We start from the raw sequence: 23,596 nt of genomic DNA on the forward strand, positions 1-23,596 counted from the left end.
AGAGATCCGCCACTCTCCCTTTCCCTACGCGCCTCGCCTGCCTAGCGGAACCGACGGCATCACAGTTAATGAAATACGTGACCGAAGCCTCCGTCATAATCTCAAACACTTGATTCCGCGATCCCGCACGGAATTGAGAGGAACGAAGGGTTGGCTCGACGTTGTACCGCGTGGAAAACATCCCCTCCGCGGCCGTTGCTCGTTCGCTTGATAATGCGTTGAATTTCAATTCTTTCCCGATGCTACGTCACTCGCTTTTTCTACTCGTCATGAACACCGAGGCATTCCAGAAGAATTTATTAATCGGTTAAATTTCAAATATACATGTTTAAAGAAAATATCCTGTAATTACAATGGGAAACTCGTCGTTACGTAGCTCTTTGCCAGCCATCTCTGAAACGTCTTCCCATCGAGGATCCTTTCCTCGGGGACTTTTAAAGCTTACGACGATCCCAGCCACCCTGTAAAAAATTCCCATGGAAATGTCCCATCTACGGAAAAAGGAGGCGAGCTTTACCGTCTATCCAGGGAATGCTTAAGAAAACGAACTGAAATTTGTACAAGAAACGTTACCAACAACTCCGCGACAAGAATTTTCTCTTTCTTAAAGAAGCTTTCCCTTCCGAGGTGGATATCCGGGCCAGCGATTGAAAGAAATCGAGCAAGAAGCCGGGCGTCTCTATCGCAAAGAGGACGAAGCGAACATTAATTTCGGCGAGTGTAAATTAAAAGGGAGTAGAAGACATCATGGTGTGACTTACAAGCGACGTTAGCCAGTGTCGTCGTGGCCTGCGTCGCGTCAATTCCACTTGCAGGACGCGTTCTAGTAACGCAATATTGGTGCTGCCGCGTGGAATACCAATGAAACCGGGAAGGGTCGAAAGGGGAGAAGAAAGGGGGCCGTCGATGCTCGTGGTCCAAGACAGACTTCTTCTTCTTCGCCGGGGAGGAACTTCCAGTTACGCTTCTCTTTCCTTCGTTCCCATTCCTTTCCCTTCTTGCTGTTTCTTCCTCTCTTTCTCTCCAAATTCACCCTTCTTGGCGAAATGTAAAACTCGTGTAAGAAAGTTCGAAAAGACGCTACGGGAAAAAGGAGTTCCCTTTGCAATGGGGTGTCGCCGTGAAGAAACGCGGGACCCTTTTAATGGCTGGAAATAATCGAATGACTCCCTCCCCCCCTCTTCTCCGCGAATCTCTTAATTCGCAAGTTTCCAGATGCCTCGAACGCCGTTAGTGTGTCGGGGTGAACGAAACAGGTGTCGCAGCCGCTTCCATTTTCTTAAATCCTGGCACTTTCGTGGATTCGTTAGAGTTTCTTTTAAAGCGCGTGGCCGATTTGTTGAACTTTGTTTATTTTTGCCGAGAGTATCGAACCAGGGATCTTACGAAAGCTTTTTGCGTTTAACGAAGAAAGTATACGAAACGAGCGGAAACGCGTTGTAATTCGTATGAGATGAAGTTTGTCGATACGGTCATTGGCATAGACATTGATGAAGTTAGTTTACGTAGCGGAAAATCACGTTGAATCAGCGTATGATGTAGCTGCCAACGATGTCCCTAGCATAACATCCGTCAGTGCAATTACTATCGGTTAATTGTGTGAACGTTACGAAAATCACGTTTGTTGATTGCGTCGCCATGTCGATGAAAACTGGCCATCTAGATAGTTACAGTCGATGCAAAAGATACTTGAAACAATAATTCCAACAATTGCAAAGCAGATGAGATCAGATGAAAATGTGTCAAATATAATTGCAAAATCAAAGAAAAAACGAAGTTTCTACGAAAACCTGAATTTGTTCGAAAGATACGATATTCCTAAAGTATATGGGATGTCTAGAATTTACGATACGATTCGATAGAATGAAACGTAACTACAAAATTACGTGTACAATTACGTGATACTGTATACTCGAATCATACACGACCGGTTGACACTCGGCCGATTTTACGACCTCTGTATATTGTAGAGACCATTACCTGCACCATTCGAGGAAAGTAGGCGGTTTACCATTTGCATGTAGACGCAGCTGGCGCGTGCAACATCGCTGGATCGTTCGATGAAAACCATATCAAAAACAAACAGAGCCGAGGGGGTAGTTTTCGCTCTCGTTTCGCCGTGTCTACGAGCGACGATGCGTGCGGCGATCGTGCATGTACGCGCGGAACGCTCGCACTCGTTCACGAGCCGATAATTCCGAAAATTGCGTCGCCATATGCGTGACATCCGGTTTTTGTTCACCGCACCGTGGTTCGTTCGGCGACTTACTCGCTTATAAATAAATTCCGATTCGATCGGACTGGCCGATCGTCGCCGGAAATATTCGATGCGGACCGATTCACCGATATGCTCGACACTCTCGTGGAATATTGGACGTTCCAGCGATCAAAGTGCGTTCACGAGTGACAACTATTTCAGTAACATCGCGAGGAATCGCGAGAGATATCGAGAGAGCACGCGCGCAACGACGATCGAGGTACTTGCTGCCCTTTCCTTTTAAAGTATTACAGCTCAACACGGTATTTTCAACTCGTCGACTTCGTCTAGATATTCCGCGTGACGCGTTAACCCCCGGGATAACAACCAAAGAACTTTTTATCCGACGCGTATTCGAAGCGTCGCGGTAAGGCCGATCACGAGTTTGTCAAAGCGGAAACGTGGAAGGGAGGGTGCGAGCAGATATGGAGACGCGCGAGCGACCTCGGTAGTCGGTGAAATATGTCGCGATTTACACGGGAGATTGGCGTCATTGACGCCTGGAAAGTGAGCGAGACAGCAGGCTCGCGTCAGCTTGTTCGAAAAGCAACCACGCTACCCCAACAGCGAGGCGTGTGCGGTGACTGGTCGGATCAAAAAAGCATTCGGAAAATCCAACGCTCGGTTTGACCGATGCAGAATCGAAATCGTTAGTAACCCTATCCGCGTTTCGTTTCCACTTCTCTTCCGGTCCCGCTAGCCGGCCTAGCTCGTTCTCCTCTTCTGACCGCGAGTTTCCGAACTGCTTGGAACAGTAATTGTTAAAAATAATTAACAGAGTTTCGTCGGTACTGTTTGAAAACTCGTTCCGTATAAACAGGGAGAAATTACTTTTTTCCGCGACTTCCTAACGATCTCGAGATGGGAGAACGCACGAACGAAACCACGAATCGGGCAGCACGTAGCTGACCGAAATCCACGATCTCTGGGAGAGTGACGTCTCGCTTTTGGGACGGCTGACGCGTGTCAGACACCTGCCAAACTTCATCAGGGATTTCCGAAACCCAGCTCGTGGCCCGAATTAATCTTACTGTAATATGGAAATGCATCGTTCGGACAGACTATGCGAAGATCCGGTCGGACGGATCCGGACACGAGGCAGAACAAGGAATATAGATGCGGCCAATTGGGGTGGATCCGTTCCACGGGCCCGTATGATTGGTTTACAGATTAGCATGACTCTACCGTTAGAACGTCGCTATCAACCCCTATTCGAGGGCTGCTTATTCATTCACTGGACAGGATCCGGGATCGACTAGGTTTTTCTAACGTTGTCCAAGTGCGCATCGATTACACGGCGATACGTTTTCAAAGAGGGACACGAGACAGACAGAATGCCTGATCAACGCACGGGTGCAGCATAGTGGCTGTTGCGAGTGTAGGAATAATAGCGAGACTGACTATGACGCGGCCAACGAATTCTGATGAAACGTGATGCATTTGCTTTGTGGATCGATCAGCCGTATATAAAAATAAAAAAAAAAAAAAATAAAAAAAATAGAAAAAGAAAAAACCGATTAACCAAGAGGAAGCTCGCGGGACGAGTTTATTGGTTGGTCGAGAGATTTATACGTTTGAAACGGTGGTGAAGCGTACGGTATCATAAACGACGATAAATATACGAAATAACACTGCGTAGATTAAACTGCATTCATTAAAAATACGTGCACTTTATTCCCTATAATCCGAACTACGTTTATTCCCGTCGAAAGGTAAAAACACAGACGATCCATCCCCAGGAACGATTGAACCGCAAACCCTGCCCCGCTTTAATTTCGCGGCGAATAGGAGCAGGGTGGAGCATAATTTTTCGGTAATCTCCATAATCGAAACCAGGCGGCAAATTAGAGAGAAGCGGCGCAAAGGTATCGGCGGATTCTTTCCTCTTAATAAGAATTCGTCGGCCTTCGACTCGACGATTTAATAAGAATCCGGCGTCGATACGCTTCGAACGGCTAATCCCGTCTGCGTGGAGCAGAGAGGAAGGGAAGGAGGACGCGCAACCGATCCATTTTCGTCGGGACACTCGGAAACCCACCGAGGAGAACGAGAAGCCACGTACCGTGAATTTCCAGGCGTTTCAGCGGGGCCCGTTCGATTAGCATTCGCTGGGAAATGAGCAATAGATCGAACCGTGCCGCGAGAGAAGGGAATACGCCGTTGCTTGTACAGACGGAGAAAGTACGCAAGCGCGTACCAAACCGTACACACGCGCGTAATCCACAGCGTGACTATTAGTCGTAAGTCAATAATAAAGCCCTTGTCCTGCACCGACCATAATGGCTTCAGTGAATTATTCTGTCCAGAATGCATTGTCCTAGCAGATCGTCCGCGGGGATAGAATTGTCGGCGGCCAGCGGCAATATATGCAGTGTACACAAGCGTAAGATCTCGAACGGGAACGCGTCTAGCCCCGGCGTATTCACCTACGGAGCCCCGTAATTGAGATGGATGTTCAATTAATTTGGCCAGGTTTCATTTGCACACCGAACGGATCCGTGAGCATGCTCAGGTTCTAGCACACTTCGCGTCCTTTTCCTAGACCTTGTCGAGACACCTGAGATCGACAGCCTTTCACTTCAGCCTCTGTTGACGGATAAGTATCCTGACCAAGCTGGTACGAGGTTTATTTCGCGCCTCGAAGATTATTCCGTCATCGGACGAGTGTGAGCTCGAGGATCGTGGAGAACGTGTATGAAGGCGGCTTTGTGTCGCGGAAACCTGCGATCTGTTCGTTAATCGAATCACGTCGTTGTTCCGTGTCGGTTATCCATGGTGGTAAAGAATGAACCGTACGAAAGAAGAAGGATGGAATTTAAAATTTCAGCACCTATTCTCTATACTCTAAGCAATTCCAAATGCAATTTTCTCGGAAAAATTACACGGTGCAGAATGTTTGCATTGTGAATGTAACCGAGTTCGGAAGTTTCGAGTATCGTACTTGGCAAATTGCCGGCTCCGTAAGCGGCACCACTCAAGTGTGTTCGGGTAACAACGCCTCAAACCAAGCCACGCAGCAGCACGGGCATCGAACAAATTGGAACTTCAAAGGCATTTCCCTTCGAAGCATCGTGCTTTCTTTGGCGTCTTTTTCCTCGGTGCCAGTTCCGCGGAAATAAACTTACAGCGAGCGTGAAACTACTCCTACGTTGGCAACCTGTACGTGTCTATTCTTCTTACGTAATGGCCGCAACTCGCGAGAATGAATGGCTCTGACAGCAAAGGATATTACGAATTTATCGACGAATCCACGCTTAGTCCAAGTAATGCGATTTTCTTGCGCGTTCCCTTGTAGCGATATCAGCCTGCCAAGAACTTTCCTCTCCCCTTTTTCCACGTTTCTTTCGCTTCGCGCAGACGGAAGTTCAACAACGCCACTCTTTTAGAAAACTTTGAACTCAGGATGACATTTACAGAACGCTTAGAGTAGATGTCAAATTCGTGTCAAGCGACGATTCTTTTCCAAGCAAAATTATTTTTAAAATAAATATTATACGAACTTGGAATGTATTAAAGGTCTCTCTTGATCCGTGCAGGACAGATTGCACGCGTTCCGGGTCCGCATGAAACGGCGCAAAGGTGCCATTAAACGACCAATGGCTTCTATCGACGATGTTAATTTACGACTGACCCATAATCAAGCTAGCGCGGTCTGTTTGCGCGTCATATTGGGACACATTTCCACACAGCGGTCGGGCATTCGCGGTTCACGTATTTGCGGACGCAGACAGCAAAGGTATCCGCTGGTCGAAGATTATCGGTCGATGGGAATTGCGGACGAGGCTGGATTACATTTCCCGTGTGTGTAATTCCAGCCGGCGAAATCCTCGTTTTTGAAGGCGGTCGCGTTGTCGACCAATTACAACACGCTAACGAGGTGCTTGTCAATCAACCGGGATACCAATCGAATTCGTTCGAACAGACCGAAGAAAAAAATCCACCTTTGCTGATTACGCGATACGAATACGAATACACTGGACTATACGTTTGAAATCGTTTAAAATCGTTTGAAATCTCGTTCTATCGGAAGACGTAAAGAGAGTTATCTTAAACTACCATCGTCAACCAATCGCGAGAGGCAAACGAAAAAGATCGAAGGGTCGAGAGAGATACTAGTTAAAGATGAACCACTTTGGAGTCCGGGTAGGTCGGTTCTGAAATATTCACACGGCCCCGTGCTTGTCGGCTGGTTGTCGAAAAGAACGAACCGTCCCCTAGGACGAGGGCACGCATTCTCTCTACAAGTTTTCTGCCCGTGACTCTCCCCCTTCGGCCACAATTCGACTTCGAGGTTTGGCCTCTGTCCGAAAGAACGCGCTCGTTCGGAGGAACACCACCACGACGCACGCGATGGACAGCCGAAAGAATCAAAAGGAAAACAGGAAAGGGACGGAAAAAGAAGATAAAAAAGGGAAAGGCATAAAAGAGAGAACGAAGAGCCATTGTAACTTTGGATGACAATCGTCGCGACGTGGACATTTGATCGAATCAATCGATTGCTTTGCATGGTTCTTCTAAACAGTGGCGGATAGGGGTGTGAGTCGCGTCAAAGAGCCAGAGGAACGCGCCACAGGCGGGGAACGAAGGGCTGGCTAGTCCCTGGAGAGGACTGGCAGCAGCCACGGAGTGAGACAGAGAGGGTGCCGCGGAAGAGAAACCGAGAGAGATTCTCGGATGGCGAGGGGAGTCGCCGGGAAAACCGAGTAGCTCCGGGTTCATTTGAATCCGACGCTCGATAATGTCCCCGGAGAGCATCGAAATATCTCGGTGCACGTATATACACGTCCGGGCTACCCGGCATGCATGCATCTCGCGATATTATAACGCCCGCCGCGCTCCCCGATGACGTTCGCCGTGGCGATGTCGTTCATCAATGCCACGGCAATAAAATTCGCCGCGGTAAGCGTGCGAGGGATAGGAAAAAGGATCGACCTACCTCGTCGTCTTCGGCATTGCTCGACGGGAGACGCTGATCGATCTGATGCTGTTTTTCCATTTATCTGGAACCAGGATTGTCGAGAAATGGGGAAAACGTTGCGGAAGAAACGATGATTTACCAGTGCTTCGTGATTGGTAGAATTTTGTATGCGCTCAGGGATATCGTTTCGCGAGAGAGGAAGACGAGAGGAGTGGGGATAAGGGAGAAAGCTCGCGGGTGAAAAGCAGCTTGAAACGCGCAAATTCGAAAATAATCACGACTATCGGGGTTAGATCGGATCTCCTCGCGCTTCTCGAAGAACGAGAAGTCACGAGCAAGAAGCAACGCCCGCCCGAGGGTTCGAGGGACGAAGAGAGATCGGGGAGGTTGGATTTTCCTGCCGGGAGGTGGAGTTTCGAGGTCGGGAAATTAGTTTAGTTATGCGCCCGGCAGGAACGTCTCCTGCGTCTCTAGGATGAGTGCGACTCGACGACGTACCACGTAGACGTTTCAACGTTCAGATTTCTCCGCGTCTCGCGCGCTTGCTCTCGTCCTTAATTTCCTCCAGAATTCCTCTCTTTCCATATTTATCTTCGCAGCGTCGCTCGAAAGAGTCCGGTACTAGACCCCAACACGCGTGGAAAAACGATTCTTCCCGCTCGCGATAGAGGAAAGACCCCGTGCCATGGAATTCTACATTTTCTAAAGGAGTTCGAGAGGCAATCGAGGGGAAGAGCACGATAAAAATCGCTGTTTCTGAATTATTGGGGAGTCGCAAAGGGAATGTAAGAAAGGGGTGGCCGAATGGAAATCATCGAGTGTACCTGTGAGTCCTCTTCGGTAAATATCGCATCGAAGGCAAACATTTTCGGTGCTGCCACGGTCGGCCTTCGATCGTCCGCCGAAGAGGATTGTCCAGCCGTTGGGTCGACTAGCGTCACCTGTTTCTTCCTCTTGTCCGCGTTGAAAAAGCTACCGCCTTCTCCGGGTGACACTTTTAGCATAACTTTCACCTGTAAGCAAAAAATCGAGCCGTTACTTAAAACGATGTTCGCGATAAAAGACAAGTTGTCTAATCTATTAATAGCGTTTATAGGATCGTTGATCCGTCGTAAACGTAGCAAAGAGTAGTTGGACAAAAATAGATCGTCCCTCTGTAGGGAAACGTCCAGCGGATCCGTTGAAATAGGTTAATGTTACGTAACGAATGAAATCTTCTTCCGGGCGAACAATAGCCTCATCAGAATTATCTGATGGACAGCTTCGGCCCGGAAAATAGATGTCGGGTCTAGAATTACGACGACCCACATTAACCGACCTGGTTCAATGAACCACCATGCTGCTTCTCCCGGCGTTTAAAGCTACCAGTCTGGGAGAAACTAATACAACACCGGGTTGATGAACTTTGATAAGACCAGACGCGTAACGCTTCGTGCCACCGTTCGTAGGCTCGCTTCCGATATCGTCGATCTGATTCCAAGGTTTAAATGATCGACGTTGATTCGACGTCGGTTAGAGACGGTATCGATTTCAGACTTACGAGTGGCAAATTACATAGCTGTCTCGAGAGACTAATCTCACTTTGAAGCACTCTATTCGAGTTTCGTGCTACGCCGGAATAGTTGTTGGATAATTATTACGTAACGCGACTGAAGTGTCCAGAAAATGATACACTGCGTGCCGCGGGAGAAAGAAACGTCCATCTTTGATTGAGCGTATCGTGACGAGACACTGAAAATGAAACAACAGCGGCGGGAAGTGGATGTATGGATGCGCTCATTAAAACTGCGTTCGTAGCTCGAAGATCGATGTTACATCGGTGATACAGCGGACAGGCGATGCTGCATCCGTTTGGTCGGCCGATCAGGAAATTGCGTTTCGAGATTTCGTTTCGATTGCGGCGCACGTTCTATCTTTTGCATACGGAACGGCCTCGGTCGGGGACACCGAACTACATGGGAAATAGGCACGCTCTCTTTCTCTGCTCGCCTTTCGTTTCTCAACTCCTCTGGATACCTTTTCCTTTTCCACGAACGCCGGACGTCTCAGTACGTAGTAGTTTACCGTGAGAAGACCGAGTGCTAGCGATCGAACGACCGGAAATAAAATAGTTCCTTTCCAGTCTTATTGAGAAAACTCTGCATATCGATTACCTCCTCCTCCTCCTATTCTTCTCGGTTCTTTCTTTTTTTCCTTTTCATCTCCCGTTTTGCATGTTACTCGCGCGAATCACTTTGTCTTCCTGTCTCTTTGCCTCCCTCTTCCATTCCCTTCTTCCCTTTGACCCACGTGCACATATATCTCGTAACGAGGCTGATTTTGGTACTGGATATCTGTTCCGCACGAACGACTCCAGGAATCGTGTTCTCGAGCCGCCAACGTGGATACATTTCTGTTCTCTTTCCACCCTGTTTGTCCGTCGTGCGCAAGAATGGGCCACGTGAACGGTAGATTTCTCTTGCCGGACCTTTTTCGCATCCGTCGATAAAACACGAAGAGAATTCCAGCTAAATCGGCACTCGCTCCAACGATCGGGAAAACTTTAAAAGGACCGAAGTTAGCCGCCACCGATTCGCCGCATCCTCTCTACAGGGGACACACGTGAAATTTACACGAATTAATTGGTCCCGTGAACCATCGGTCTAGATACTTCGAGAAACAACTTTTGACCTCTCCGTAACCACCACGAAAATTACTCGAATAACATTTCCCGAATAAAAAGTCGGAATGTAAATGTAAATGCACCAGACGACGAGGAATGCTTTCCGTTGCTAACGCGACGTCTCAAATTGCAGCCACGATTCTTTGTTGGATAATCAAAGACAACGCGACGCTACACTCGCATAAATACTAATAAATAGTGTCTTCATCCGACGTCCTCGTACGTCTTCACAATTTACTCCATTGTAGTCTTCAATCTTACCCTAATGATCCCTGCTGGGCCGTGCCTAGGCATGCTGCCAACTTGTCCGTTTCTATTCACCGATTCTCTAAATTTCACGGCTCCCTGCCACTATCGCTATAACTCTTGCCTTTATCTCGCATCCGCTGCCTTCCAAGGCCGGTGCAACAACCTTCGCCCCTTTGTTCGAGTTTTCTGCTCGGTCGCCACGGATTACCCGCGTAAATCGTATGCTGATTAAAGTTGACGCCGCGGTTCGCGACTCTCGGTGTTTCCACGCTGTTTCTTTGCAACGTACACGTGGGTGCAATAAAGAAGATATCATCGTGATTGTCTCTATCGGCGAGGTCGGAGGGTGGCCGGTTCCGTTCGGTGGTCGGAGGCGTTGATTCGATGTAGTTTCTCGCTTTTAACCGAGGCCCGCGTCGCTGCCACCGGAAACGGGCCCGAGCCGGAAGGTCGCCGTTAATTTCTCAACGTCCAAACGGGAATGAGTCGCGGCCAGCCTCATACACCGACTACGCTGTCGTTTTCCGGACGGACGTTAAAGTATAGGAATGTTTTATGGCAGCAGCGAGCATTATCCGCCAATTTACGATCTTGCTCTTGTCGCGCAATCGTGACATTTCCTCTGAACTTCGGTGCAAATTCGCGTTTTACTGTCTCGCGAGTCTCTCGCGTCTAGCGATATCATTTTACAGCGTTCGATCGTTTGTCACGTCAAAAGAAATCGCTCGAATGTCGCGATCGGCACTCTTGAAACGCATCGACAGCGTATTGGTCAAGGATCATCGAACACACAGCTTCGATGACGAACAGACAGACCATGAGAGATTCTCCAGTTCTCCGTGAAACGTGCATTGTAGGTTGATTCGGAAAAGAACGAGTCACGAAAATGCTCGAGGTCGCCTGTGTAGTTGACGCGTGAAAGACTCGAAACAATTCTTAGGTACACGTGGATGAAACAGACAGGCAACAGCAAGGGAGAGACAAATAAACCATCCAACGTTCCAGCCGATCGACTCGACGCAAATAACCGGAATTAATCGAACTGCGCTTTGGCTTTTAATCGCGACAAGAGCCGGCATCGCCCCGTTATAAGAGAGGCGAAACGCAGCCCTAGGGGGATTCGAACTTCGAAGGCGAATGTCATCAAAGCGATTGCGAGACGCAGCTTCTCTCTCTCTCTCTCTCTCTGTCCCTCTGTCTCTCTCTCTGTCTGCCTATCTCTCTCTGTCTCTCTCTCTCTTCTTCTTGCTACACGGAGATTACACGACGATCGCGCAAGATAATCTAAATAATCATCGTCTGCAGGGAAAACGCGATTCCTTGATGGCGGGCAACCCCTTCGTTAAAACGGTAGTAACGTCATCGACGAACGTGGCCCGAGGCGAGCCGCTCGTCGATCGATTTCGGCTATTAATGCCTCTCTGTCTCGTATAACGACTTTATCCGACACGCTTGATAAGGAACTTCCTCGATATGCTTGCTTTCCCCGAACCAACGAAAGAAGTTAATCCACAGAAAAGTTTCTACACTGCCACTGTACGAGCGAATTTTACTTTACTTGCTCCTCGGTTTTTTAATCCAACAGATAAAATCCAATGTCGAGATACTCGGAATACCGGCTGTGTGTTTTCCTTTTGAAATTTATTCGCGTCGAATCCAACGCGAGTTGTTCGAAAATACATTCAGATATTATTATTTCGCAGCATATCCCGGAGCTTCGTCCAGGGATGGATTGTGAAAAACATGATTAACGGGACGCCGTTCTGGAGCGTGGCATTGTTTAAAGAGGAGCCACGTCAACGTACCCAGCGCGGACGTAATCGATTTCCGACGTGTTAACGATTTCCTGCCTGTAATCAAATTCCCGGAACCAGCTTTTTTCCATCACACGAGACCTGCGATAATGCAGCGGTGCGTTTATGCCACTTCGATCGTAGTTTCGATTTTTCATCGGCCCGTGCGGATTAATTATTCGAGAAACTATACGACACGGCGCGCTGTTGAAACTGCGTGCTTTCGAAATATCGAACAAAAATCAGGTCGATAGGTCAGCGACGTAAATTCATTTTTTCAACCTAATGCAAAGATAGTTCCTAGCCGCTGATTTCTTATTGGAATTTTTATCCTTTCTCCTTGTTTGATCGATTTAAATTAACCTCGATCAAATAGAAGATGTTGTATGAGTCTAGCTATGCTTTTAAGCATACATTTAATCAGGAACCAAGAGATGCCGACATCCTTTAGCCAGGTAAACACTCATAAATTCGCTGAAATGACGAGGAACAGGAAGATAGTTGCGGCAACTTCTTACGCTCGGGCGCGCAGTTATAGTTTGATAATAATTAGTCTAAATATCCAGGTAGCGGGATGTCGGGAGCTGCAAGTTTCTGATTTACCAGTCGCGAAACTTCGCCACATCCAACTCGGCTCGACTTATGGTCGAACGTCGAGCCCGTTATTACGCGTTCTCGAACGCAAAGATAAAGCGTTTGATAACGAGAACTAGCCGGTTAAAGACCTTTGATTCGACAACTCGAAATTCGGACAATCGTGTAAGAGACCTTGGAAGCCATCCCTGCCTTAAGGGACCGGTTATCTGTTCCAGCTAGACGCATAGACGTATCTAAATACTCGGCCCGGAGGCGAACATCTGTGAGTGAAAGTCGAGGAGAGCGGAGGAATTCGTAACGCGGAGAGCTTCGGGCTATTCGAATGAAATTTGCGTCGCAAAATGGGTCAGGGGTGGGCCGACGCCCTTCGTCAGGGGCGCGGTCGCCGACAAATGTGATTTTCCTGAGACGAGGACGCAATCCACCGACCCAGCGAACCTTCCTCTTTCTAGTCGAGCAGCAGGACTCGCTGAAACGACGTAATTCCGAGACACAGAATGCTACCAGCCGGATTTTCATTCCCGAGGGTTAGCTACTACTCCAACGTGTAATAAAGAAGCATACATGATAAATTGACTATCACAGTTACAGGCGAGCAAAAACGTCCCCTTTCTTGCTGCAGCAACCCTTCGTTTACACCTCGTCCGGTTCTTTTTCCACCTTTTCTTCGCTTTCCTGTTCGGCATTCTCGCTGCTTACTGAAATACTCAAATAACCTGCCGATTAAAAATCTCTCGTGGTTCATGCGCTAACGAAGCATCAGCTCCAAGTTTCCTTATTAGTCGGTGCGTGCTTCGTCTCGCGGTTGTCGTGGAATTTCACGATTTACCAGAGGATTATTATGTCGCGCCAACGAACCTGGTAACGCAATACCTCCGCGGTTGTCTCGCTGGCGCAGCCAGTAGCCAGAAGGTTTGAGGGGGTTGCGAAGGGGTGACCAGCGGGTCGGTTAGGGTTGTCAGTCAAGCAGCGATAGGAGGTACGGCAGAAGCGTGCCACACGCTACTTTAGCGTGACACGGCTTCTACACAATGGTGTAGCGTAGTAATGGCTGTATAATGGCGGGTGTACATGTTATAATATCGCGGTGTCTAGCGACGTGAAAAGGAACAGCTTGAAACGCGCGGTTTACTTAGCTGCACTCGCTTACCGGCCCTACCTGTTCCACCCTTCTGCGCTGCTCTGTGACGCTTCGTCCATTGGGAAGGGAAACTCTTTGAAACCGAGTCAAGGAAAGTTTCGAACGAATTTCCCCTTTGATTTAATTGCCGAGGCATCGAGAGGAGGAGATTTCGAGGACGTTGGCGGAATGAAAAGTCGAGCCGTGGAATTTAAGCAGAGAAATCGAGCAGAGGGATTGATCCGATTCTGTAGGTTGTTATCACAGCGAAGAAGGTGTTTGGTTGTAATTAATCCGCCACCTACGGCTGGTTACGCGCGCGAAAAAAGATTATTCGGCGATAATCCCGAGTTCGGGCGCGAGATAAATGTCTGCTCCAGTGGTTCGAACGTTAAGCCGCCGGATTATGCCAATCCAAATACGAGCAAAGCAGCTTGACTAGGGTCATGAATTATGCGTGTCATCAATTCCCTTTCTATCATTCTCTCCCTGTTACTTCAAGCAGCCAGTTGAATCGGAAAAACTCGAAACTCTGACTGATTTATGTGAATTAATCCGGCGAGAAATTGTCACGAATTATGTCCTGAAGGTCTGAAATCTCTAAACAGATTTTACGAGCGGAAAGGAAAGTTGCCTGTGGTGACCGAACGATTTTTCACCGAGATGTCGATGGCGAAGATCGAAACGGGACGTGATAAGAGAGCGTGTTGCTCCATCAAGCAGAAAAGGAGAAGAAGATTGATGATTCGATAAAGTTGCATCTGCGTCGAAATTCGATAAGATATTACCGGCTCGAACCTCGTGAGCTTTCTGCAACCTTCGTGATATTGACAATCGAATCGCATCGATACGTTCGCTCTTCTCCGAGCCATTACCAAGCTAAATAACAGTACCGAAACTTCTGCCTCAACTTATTCGAAGAAACATCGATTCTCTGTTCGCAACTTTTCTACCTCGAAAAGTCGAGAAAGTAAATAGGATTTACAGACAGGAGATCCTTTCTAAAGCCACAGGGGTGTACACGGAAAACAAACGGGATCGAAAAGGTAGACGACGAACCGGGAACAATCGTGGCCGATATTACTCGGAACGTTAGCAGATATTGCTCTTCGATCGTGCGTAGTTCCTTTATTATTTTCGTTTCCGCGGCAATCTTTCCGAGGAATCGACGGCCCCGCAACGGGAAAAATAGCCTTTACGTCCGACAGGAAGCGAAGCGAGGCACGCCACGAGCTAAGAAAAAGGAAGAAATTGCTTTCCAAAGGTAAACTAATTTCGGGCCACTTCGTTCCACCGAGAAGTCACCCCCCGTTGAATCTTTTCTTCTCTCCCCCCTCTCTCTCTCCCCCCATCCTAGTCGTTCATGTCCTCCGTTATCGTTGTCATTTTTACTCCTGGTTCTCATCCCTAACCCCGCTGACCCAATTTTTCATTACGAGACCGGAACCGTCGGCCGCGGCCGGGATAATCGTCTAGCCCGACGAACCAAGCGGCAGAGAGGCTGGCCTCTTCCAATCCCGAATGCAAATGAAAGTGGAGCCAAGGATCCTTTGAAGGACCCTTTCATCCTTTGAGCATAATGGCGCGCACCAGGAGGTCCATTAAGACTCCTTCGGTCGTTCCACGGTGAAATTTTTCGTCGTGCCTCGCAAAATAATCAAAACGGGACTCGGCGTTGCCCTGACCCTGACTCTTTTCTATCTTTATTCCCTCGTCGCTTGTGATCGTCGTCAACGACCAGTCAGACGAGAAACGCATCTCCCGATAAACATAATCGCGAGCCAAGGTTTAATGTCGCAAGACGACGTCGCAAAGACGCAGGCACATTGTCGTCAAGATCAAGGCTCGTCGCTTTTCCGAAATCTTTTGTAAGTTCTATCTTCTCGTCTCAATAGATACAACCATCGAGTGTATTCCTTTATTCACCAATGATAAGTTGTTAATCCGATACGATAGAAATTACCGGAGAACGCGTGATTGATCGTCGCGGGGCAATTCTTCATCGCGGTTCCAAACGCAACTGGCCAGCTGTCGTAATCCCTGGTAATTTCGACGAGTCGAGTTGAGCAGAGTAGTCGGGGAGACGATCCGACGTTTGGCTACAGCTTCAAACAGTCGTGAGCCAAGACGTACGCCGTATACCCGGGAATGTAAATTGCTCGCGTCTGCCTGAAGCCACAGGGCAATAAATCTCGATGGCGAAGACGCGACGATTGCCGTCTACGAGCGAGGATTAAGTCTCGAATCATGCACGAGGATTAAAGATCGTTGATATCCCTGACGATCTACGTCTAGTTCCTCCCAACCATGTTTTTCCCTTCTTATCGACTCGGATTAATCGTCGTTGCTATCCTCTTTCTAACTCTAGAGGAAAACGCATCAGCGACTATAACTGTTCGGAATTTGGAGTGGCCGTCAATTTATGGCACGGACAGACCCATTCCCTTCTTTAGGAAATTTCGAATTACATGTCCTCCCCGAGCTGTAAAACTAATGACTCCGAGGTCAGGTAAAGAACCCCGGGAAAAACCCAGCCGGAAAGACACGATGGACAGACGAATCCCAACGGCTGGTAAGGAGAATCAGCAACGTAGGAGGACAGTTCATCTATTAAACCTCCTCCACCTTGAGCGTCAAGTCATTCGAGGTACGCGATCTCGACTGATCGGTTCCACTTTGGTCGAGAATTCGCAACAATAACTTTTACGAGAGCCGTGAAACACGGATTTTAGTGGACCGTTAATCCCATATGGGATGGGGTGGACAATAGTAAGCGAAGAATAATTTCAAAACAACGTTTTCTCCCGGAATACGTTCCCGTTTCGCCGAAAACTATCGGCAAACCTGGACGTTAATATCGCGCAGTTTCCTTCGTTACGGCAGCTCGTCACGAAGCCCGTTCCTCGATATGAAAACCGAAAATTACGAGCGAAGGGAAAGTTGGAGCTTTATCTCGGATTTTAGCACATCGATCGTCAGATTGGCCTTAGCGGGGGGACAGAGCGAGAACGTAAAAGAGAGAAAGGGGAAGTCAGCCAGGAAAGCGGTCCGTATTGCAGAAATACGTGCAATTACCAGCGACGACAACAATTACGAGCCGGTCTTTATGGTTGACCGTCACGCCACCGAGATATTATTATCAGCGGTTGTTTTATCTCTCCTCCTCCTTTTTCCATTTTCTTTTTCTCCATCCGAGAAACGACACGGGAATCGCGACCTTGTAAAAAATCACTCACCCCGGGGCGAGCCGAGTCGCGTCGCGTTAAATCTTGCATCGCTAATGACCGAGTCGCAGCGCTGCGCCGATCGCGAAAATAGGCCTTGTCGACGGTTCTGGTCTTTGATTATTCACTTCTCTCGCTGAAACGTCGCGAAAAATATGCCCGCGCACGCTGGTTAGAACGATAATTACACGGTTGCGTTAACGGCCACGCGTCACGCGAATTTGGCCCCGCTCGATACAACCTTTTTTTATTCTCAAGCCTTGCACACGACCCTTTGATCCTGAACTTCGCGCCGCGATACGTGTTCCTATAAATCTAATAAATTAGCATACTTAAAGTAGAGTAAACACAACGCGAAGATGGAAAAGATAGTACGATCGTATTGGAAATTCGCGTGGTTCGTTTCTGCCAATGGGCAATTGATTTTCTCGACATTCGCGGCCATGTATTTCACGTACGGACATGGAAAACGAAAAAGATATTCTCCGATAGGGAAAATGAAATTCGATGGTGCTTCTGACGGCCACTGTGTCACAGGTGAAAGGAAAGTAGATAAAGAGTGGACGAGATATATTGCGAGAAAAAAAGCGTCCGCTGGCGCGAAATCATTCTCTGGCAGCATGGACGGATGGCCTCCGCTCGGGGTCGATGCAGCGAGAAAAAGAATTACTTTAGCCCTCGAACCCGCGATGCGCTTAGCATATTCATGCGCCGGCTATCTAGAGTTTTCCGGTGTCTGACCACCACCACCACCACCGGTGGAGCACCCTCTACATATTCATAAACGAACACCGTGATGCACGGCGCACGCGTACTTTCTAAGAAAAGAGGAAAAAGAAGACACTATTGCGGGTCGATGAGTCCCGATTCTTCAAATTAATACACGTACTCACTCAATTGAATCGCCAATAACTCTTCGCTGCCACTCTCGATAACATTTTTCACGATATTATTTTTCCTTTTATTCTTTGAAAAATATTAGCCCGTTTTGAACATACGAATTTTGTGTCCTTTATTCCAATAGAAAAAAGACCAGGTTGAAGTATCTAATTAACATAGATATTTCTATTTCTAAATGAAGCATTGAATCAATTAGCACTGTATAATAGATTCTTCAAAGAAAATTTCATTTACAACGTTACGACAAGCGTCACGGAACATATGTAGCCGACATCGAGAGTTCACGCGAAACATCGAATCGTTTGGCGCTTCTCAAATGAACACTTCGACCTGGATCGAGGATCGACGAGGCAAGTGATGCATTCCCGTGAGTGGTCAGACGCAAACACTCGGAGCCCGCGCCGGCTCAATTATGTCTCCTATTACACGCTCGATTCGCTACTCCAAAGACATTCTTCTCTCTCTGGTTTCGCTCGTTGTTCCCCCGAGCTGTTTGTATTCGTGCCACATTACAGAGAAACGGTAGTTTAGCGTTTCCAGTCGTATCTGATGTCTCGTATGATGCATATTGCCAGAGATGCAAATACAGGCGAACGCATAAAACGAGAAGGTGAAAGTGAGAAGAAGAGGAACGATTAAGAGAGATGTACCAGACGCGTGTACGAGAAAAAGGAGCCGCCTACGAAGTAGAAGCAAAGGAAAGAAGAGGAAGAAACGATAGTCGGATCGAAGTGAAAGCGGCGCGTGTATGGTCAGACGGCGCTCGCTATCGCGCATGTAATATTCACGTAGCAATAGGCGAACTTGTCAAATATATCATTCCGCTCGATGTATCCGAACGGTAGACCGTTCTCTTCGACTTTATTCAATTTCCCGTGTTCCGTCGCTGGATCCGCATAAACAAGCGTTCACGCGCAACATGCCAAAGGAAAGGAGACGAAGCGGACGCCGTTGGTTTTCCCTGTGTATTGAATTATCGAGCCGGTGCCTAGGGATGAGCGAGTTGTACGGCGCCAGCTACGTTCTTTACACGCCAGTGCACCTGGAGTCTTCAACAGGTACGAGGGATCCGCGTTTGCGTCGCCGTTTCTCTAGCGAAATGCGTTCTCGCGCGTAAACAATCACTCGATCGTGTGAAAGGGAAACGCGACATGCCCATACAATCAAATACAAAGATTGGAAAAAATATTTACGAGATTTTCCCAGAGAAAGGTTCGAAAAGCTTTTCCCTACTGTCCAGAATTAACCTGTCTTACAATTCCTTGCGTTAATTATGTTATCTCTCGCTTTTATTATTCTCGCTACTTTTCCATGACGGCTCAATCCTGGTAAGAGAAAAAATACTTGATCGTTAAAGTCACACCATTACTGTGTATTCTTATACTGTGTTAATTTATAATTCATAAATTCGTGACATTTTTGTCTTGAAGCGTCTTCAAGAATATGAGATCCCGGGGGAGTGTCTTCAGGTATTGTGACGATCTTCGATAATGGCGTGGTTTACCTTGTTTGCCGATCTAAACAGCCACACCTCCACCTTTGGTTTTCATCCTCGCCTAGCATATCATCTTACACGTTGTCTTAGAGAGTATTTGGCAATTATTCTGTTCAAAATTTCAAACGCAATATTGTATAAAATTTTCTGTCAAAATATTGCTATCCTGGTAATACATATCTTTATTTCCTTATTACTTGGTGTTATATTTCGTCTATCGATCACGAGTCTTCAAATTTAATTGGTCGACGGTAAAAACGAAACGGACGATCGATCCGTTCCAACGGTCATACTCGACCCACCGACGAAAATCGAAAGCGTTCTCCGAAATAGTTAACTCCGAACGATATATGTATCCCTCGTAAAGAGTTCAACCGAGCTTCCACTCAGTTAAAAAACGTGCACTCGAAATACGTTGATGCATAATTCCGGTGGAAAACGGTGATTAACGAACTAGAGGAAAAAAGAAAGTATTTTTATAAATCCGAAACGATCGAGCGCAGGTTCGTCGGGCTGTGAAAGCTCGATATGTCTGGCGAAATATCGTTTTATAATTTTATAAAAAAGGGTTAATCCCTCGTGGATCCGAGCTCGGAGATCGAGGACCAATCGTGTCGCCGGTGGCCATTTAGATTTCCAACTGCTTCAGCTGGATTATGCAAAGCGTGGCGGCATCGGCCGCATGTCGAAAAAATTGATTCGTTTGTTCACCAGCGAGTAAAAATGTACCCGACGTATTCGTATGCCGGTTGCGAGCGCAACAGTTTTATTTACCCGAAATCATTCTGCGCCTCTGCTACGCAACCTGCCACGCATTTTGATTTCGTCCTGCATTTTCTATTCTTTTTACTCAGCCCCGCTAATGGTTTAATTACGATGCAATTACGTTCACGTTTCACTCGCTTAATGCGTTACACGTGGCTTTCAAACCGCACCACGGCCAGTTAATCCGTTCCATGGTGTAACCGAGAACGTTTCGAACGAGTTAATTCGCCCGCGTTATTTCTTCCTAGAGCTGCAACGAATCGAGCAGCAGTCAACCAGGTAGGCAGACGCGAAGGAATAATCGCACGGATAATTCAGCCACCGAAATATCTCTTATCGCTGTATAACTCGGTTAAACGTACAATTGGACCGTGCTCCGGATAAACGTGAAAATCGTCGAGCAAGTGGAACACGAACGAATTTTTCTCGTTGGCGCTAGGTTTTTTCCATCCCCGACCAAGGTATTTTCCTTTTTCTCTTTTTCTTCGCTTTTCTTCTGGTTCCTTATTTTTCCCCTCCGCAAACTGCTCGGTTTTACAGACAGTCTCGCCCGTAGCGAGCTTCCCTATGAATGGCCACTCACATGCTACGTTGCAGCGAGCGATGTCGTTAATTAATAAAACCGCGAAAGCCTCGCGATAATTGGTCAGAAAATGATGTGCTACGAAAGCCGTGCTCGCGAAGTAACGAATTAAGGTCGAGCGGTTGCAATCGCGAGTCGCCTGCATTCGCAGATTCGCGAATGGTTCGTCGTAATGGCTCGTCGCGGCATTAAATTCCGAATCGTTCGTTTCCAACACCCGGAAAACCGCGTCGCCTCCTATTCATCTTGGCTTCGCGTTCCTCGAATAGCGACAACGCGAACGTTTCGCGCTACAATTATTCCAACGATGTATATTTCAGCTCGAATGACGTGTCATTAACGGCAGGTTTCGATCGAACGGATGCGGACGTCGACTTTTCATTCGCCGGAAAAGGTCCGTTATCGACGCCATCGAAACAACATCAACGTGTTCCCGAACGATATTTACGAGAGTGTTTCTGTAAAATTTATACGCGATGCTACCGAGTAGTTAGTTTCTCGGGTCGTAAACTACAGAGAGCAGTGGTGGCGTGCGTGTGCATCGCCGTTTCACCAGGGACTTCTTAAAACCATGTTCCGTAGGCTGAAACGACGGCCCTTTACCAATCCTTTCTCCCTCGCGTGGAAAACGTCGAGTCAACTTTTCAAGGACGTTGAACATTCGCGCACAGAGATGCTCTTCTCTCGAAGGGGCGTCCTAGGATGAATGTTTTTGGGAGGAACAGATCTCCCGGGGTACGTCCGACCCGTGAAACACAGCCACGTACGGCCTGCGACGATTAATATTAATCCGCCAACCAGAGGAGGGAAAGAGCAACATTAATATCAATGTACGCGTGTGTTTACGAGCAGAAGTAGAAAATCGCGCGAGTTTATCTCGCGAACGAATCATCCGATATACGTTAAAATGGTAATTTTCGGTCTGTCGTACTTACAAGTAACGTCGACGTGTTTAAACCGCTTTGGACGGGGTAAGGCGTGGAAAGAGAACCCAGCGGAACTTTCTTTATATCGAAATATACTCGTAAGAGAGGTTGATAGATTTTTATGCTCGAGTTGCATCCGCGTCGCGACGAGTATCTTTTCTTTAGCCTCGATACCTCGCACAGTGGGAATTCGCGAGTATAGGCTGAGGAAAGACGTTAAAGTATCGCGGTGTTTGGTGCATTTCACAAATTGATCATGCGCGGGTAAATGTTCGTGGAAATTTGTCTTTCGAGGAAAGCAGGTGGAACGAGCAAATGGAGATTGACTATTTGTTCCTTCGCGTGTACACTATGCCGTATCAAGAATCGCGAAGTTTTCGAGCATTTCCTGGAATTCCTCCATAACCGCGACAAACAACGTTTCGTTCTCGCCGCAGCCTTCGTTCCCTTTTTTACTTTCGAGAACTTGCGTTTGACAATTTTCGGTATTTTTTCACGAGCGAAGCTTCCATTAATTTCACGGCGTTATTAATTTCTCAAGGGGTGCAGTACGCGGAGAAATCCCAAGTCAACGTCGTACTGCGCGCTTCTAAGCGGAGCAGAGAACGCGCGAGCTCCCTGTTTTGCTTTCATTAGCCGAAGCTGTTTACTCGCGTGACGAGCTCGAGACAGGTTGTTACATTCGCTCGATACTCGGGCAAGGCCGTGTTACAAGCTTCGAGAAAGACGCTTGCTTCTCGACCGGTAGCAATAGCCGGTGAAATCGGTGAAAAATGAAAACTCGATACATTGGGAACTGCTGCGTGATTTTCGAGAGGCCCGTTATCGCACGATCTCCGCTCTCCCTTAAAGTCGAGAATCTGTTGCGAAGGTAATCTGAAAAATTACGATTTTATTCATGAGCCGTATCCGCGTCGATCTACGAGAAGGCTGTGCAAGCAGACTCTAAAGAGAAGAAAGGAGGTTGTGGAAGAGGCAGGGCCCGCGACGATTCAATCGCTCGTCTTTTCTTCCACTGAAATTCCACGGGAACGAACGCGACCCTTCTCCGACATAGCTACGATTTATTTCACTCTGAACAGATGATTTCGCTTGAACTCGACTTCTACGCGACTAATCATTTACATTTTAGATATTTCTGTGAAAAAAGAACGGGTTTATGATCGAATCTGGCAATAGAATCACAGATTAATCCGTTTTCCTTAAAGGATTCTATCGGGAAAAATCTGACAAGAAATCGTGCAAGTCACTGATACGTATATCGTTTGAAAATTCAGTTTCAATTTTTATGACAGAGTTGAGGCAATTTCTCATCGAAAAAGGTAGAAGGAACACGAAAATACAGACACGTAGCAGGATAAAACAATAGAAACTGCACGAGACTTCCCTTGTTTTCAACTTTCTACCGGCTAAGGAAGACAACTGTAGTTGCAGGGCAGCGGAAAAAGAGACGGCTTGACGTTTCCCGTGAATCTTTAAAGCAGGCGCAGTTAGCAACCGGAGAAGTACAAATGGCTAGCGCCTTCGCGCATCGATTATTCACGAGGGGTCACGTTAAATATGTACGCTTTCATGGGGATCGGAGCTTGTCCGGGGATGGCTTCTTTGCCGGGGAACGAGTTTCACAGTCGACTGTCTTTCCGGCTACGCGTCTTTCCATAGCCCCGTCACCAGCGTGCCAACGAGGGGTAACTTGCATAGGAAATCGGCGAATTAAAGAAGACGACCTTGACTCCACTGACCCAGATTGGGGTTGGGTGCATACAGTAGATGCGTTGACATTTTCATGACACCCTTCTGACTTATGTCGTACGTTAAGTACTTGCAGTATAGCACGAGTTTATTTTTAACACGTTGGGTCGCCACGTTACCCATATCTATGTGACGGGTATACTTCCGTGGAGGAGCGTCATCCAAGTATGGATGACGTTCTTCTTGTTCGAGTTAATTAAATATAGGATATTATGTATAGGATATACAACATAGAAATATTAAAAACACACTATACCATACTTTTTATTAATTTATATTCTGGATAAAATATTACATTATGCTATATCGCATGGTATTTATTAAAACAAACCAAACACATTTGGATAATTGTAGA

At 47.3% G+C, this 23,596-nt stretch overlaps 1 protein-coding gene across 4 annotated transcripts in view; it reads right to left on the reverse strand.

The window, feature by feature from the left end:
- The window catches only part of LOC100651674, a 256,328-nt gene that overhangs the window by 22,933 nt on the left and 209,799 nt on the right, over positions 1-23,596 (reverse strand). For all 4 annotated transcript variants that reach the window (XR_002307646.2, XM_020862719.2, XM_020862720.2 and 1 more), the window contains exon 7: positions 8,000-8,188. Coding sequence is in view for 3 of the 4 variants with exons in the window: in XM_020862719.2 (XP_020718378.2) it covers positions 8,000-8,188 (189 nt within the window). In the remaining variant the exon portion in view is untranslated. The remainder of the gene's footprint in view (positions 1-7,999; positions 8,189-23,596) is intronic.

This window comes from Bombus terrestris, chromosome 4, assembly GCF_910591885.1.
Source record: "Bombus terrestris chromosome 4, iyBomTerr1.2, whole genome shotgun sequence".
NCBI classification, from domain to species: domain Eukaryota; kingdom Metazoa; phylum Arthropoda; class Insecta; order Hymenoptera; family Apidae; genus Bombus; species Bombus terrestris.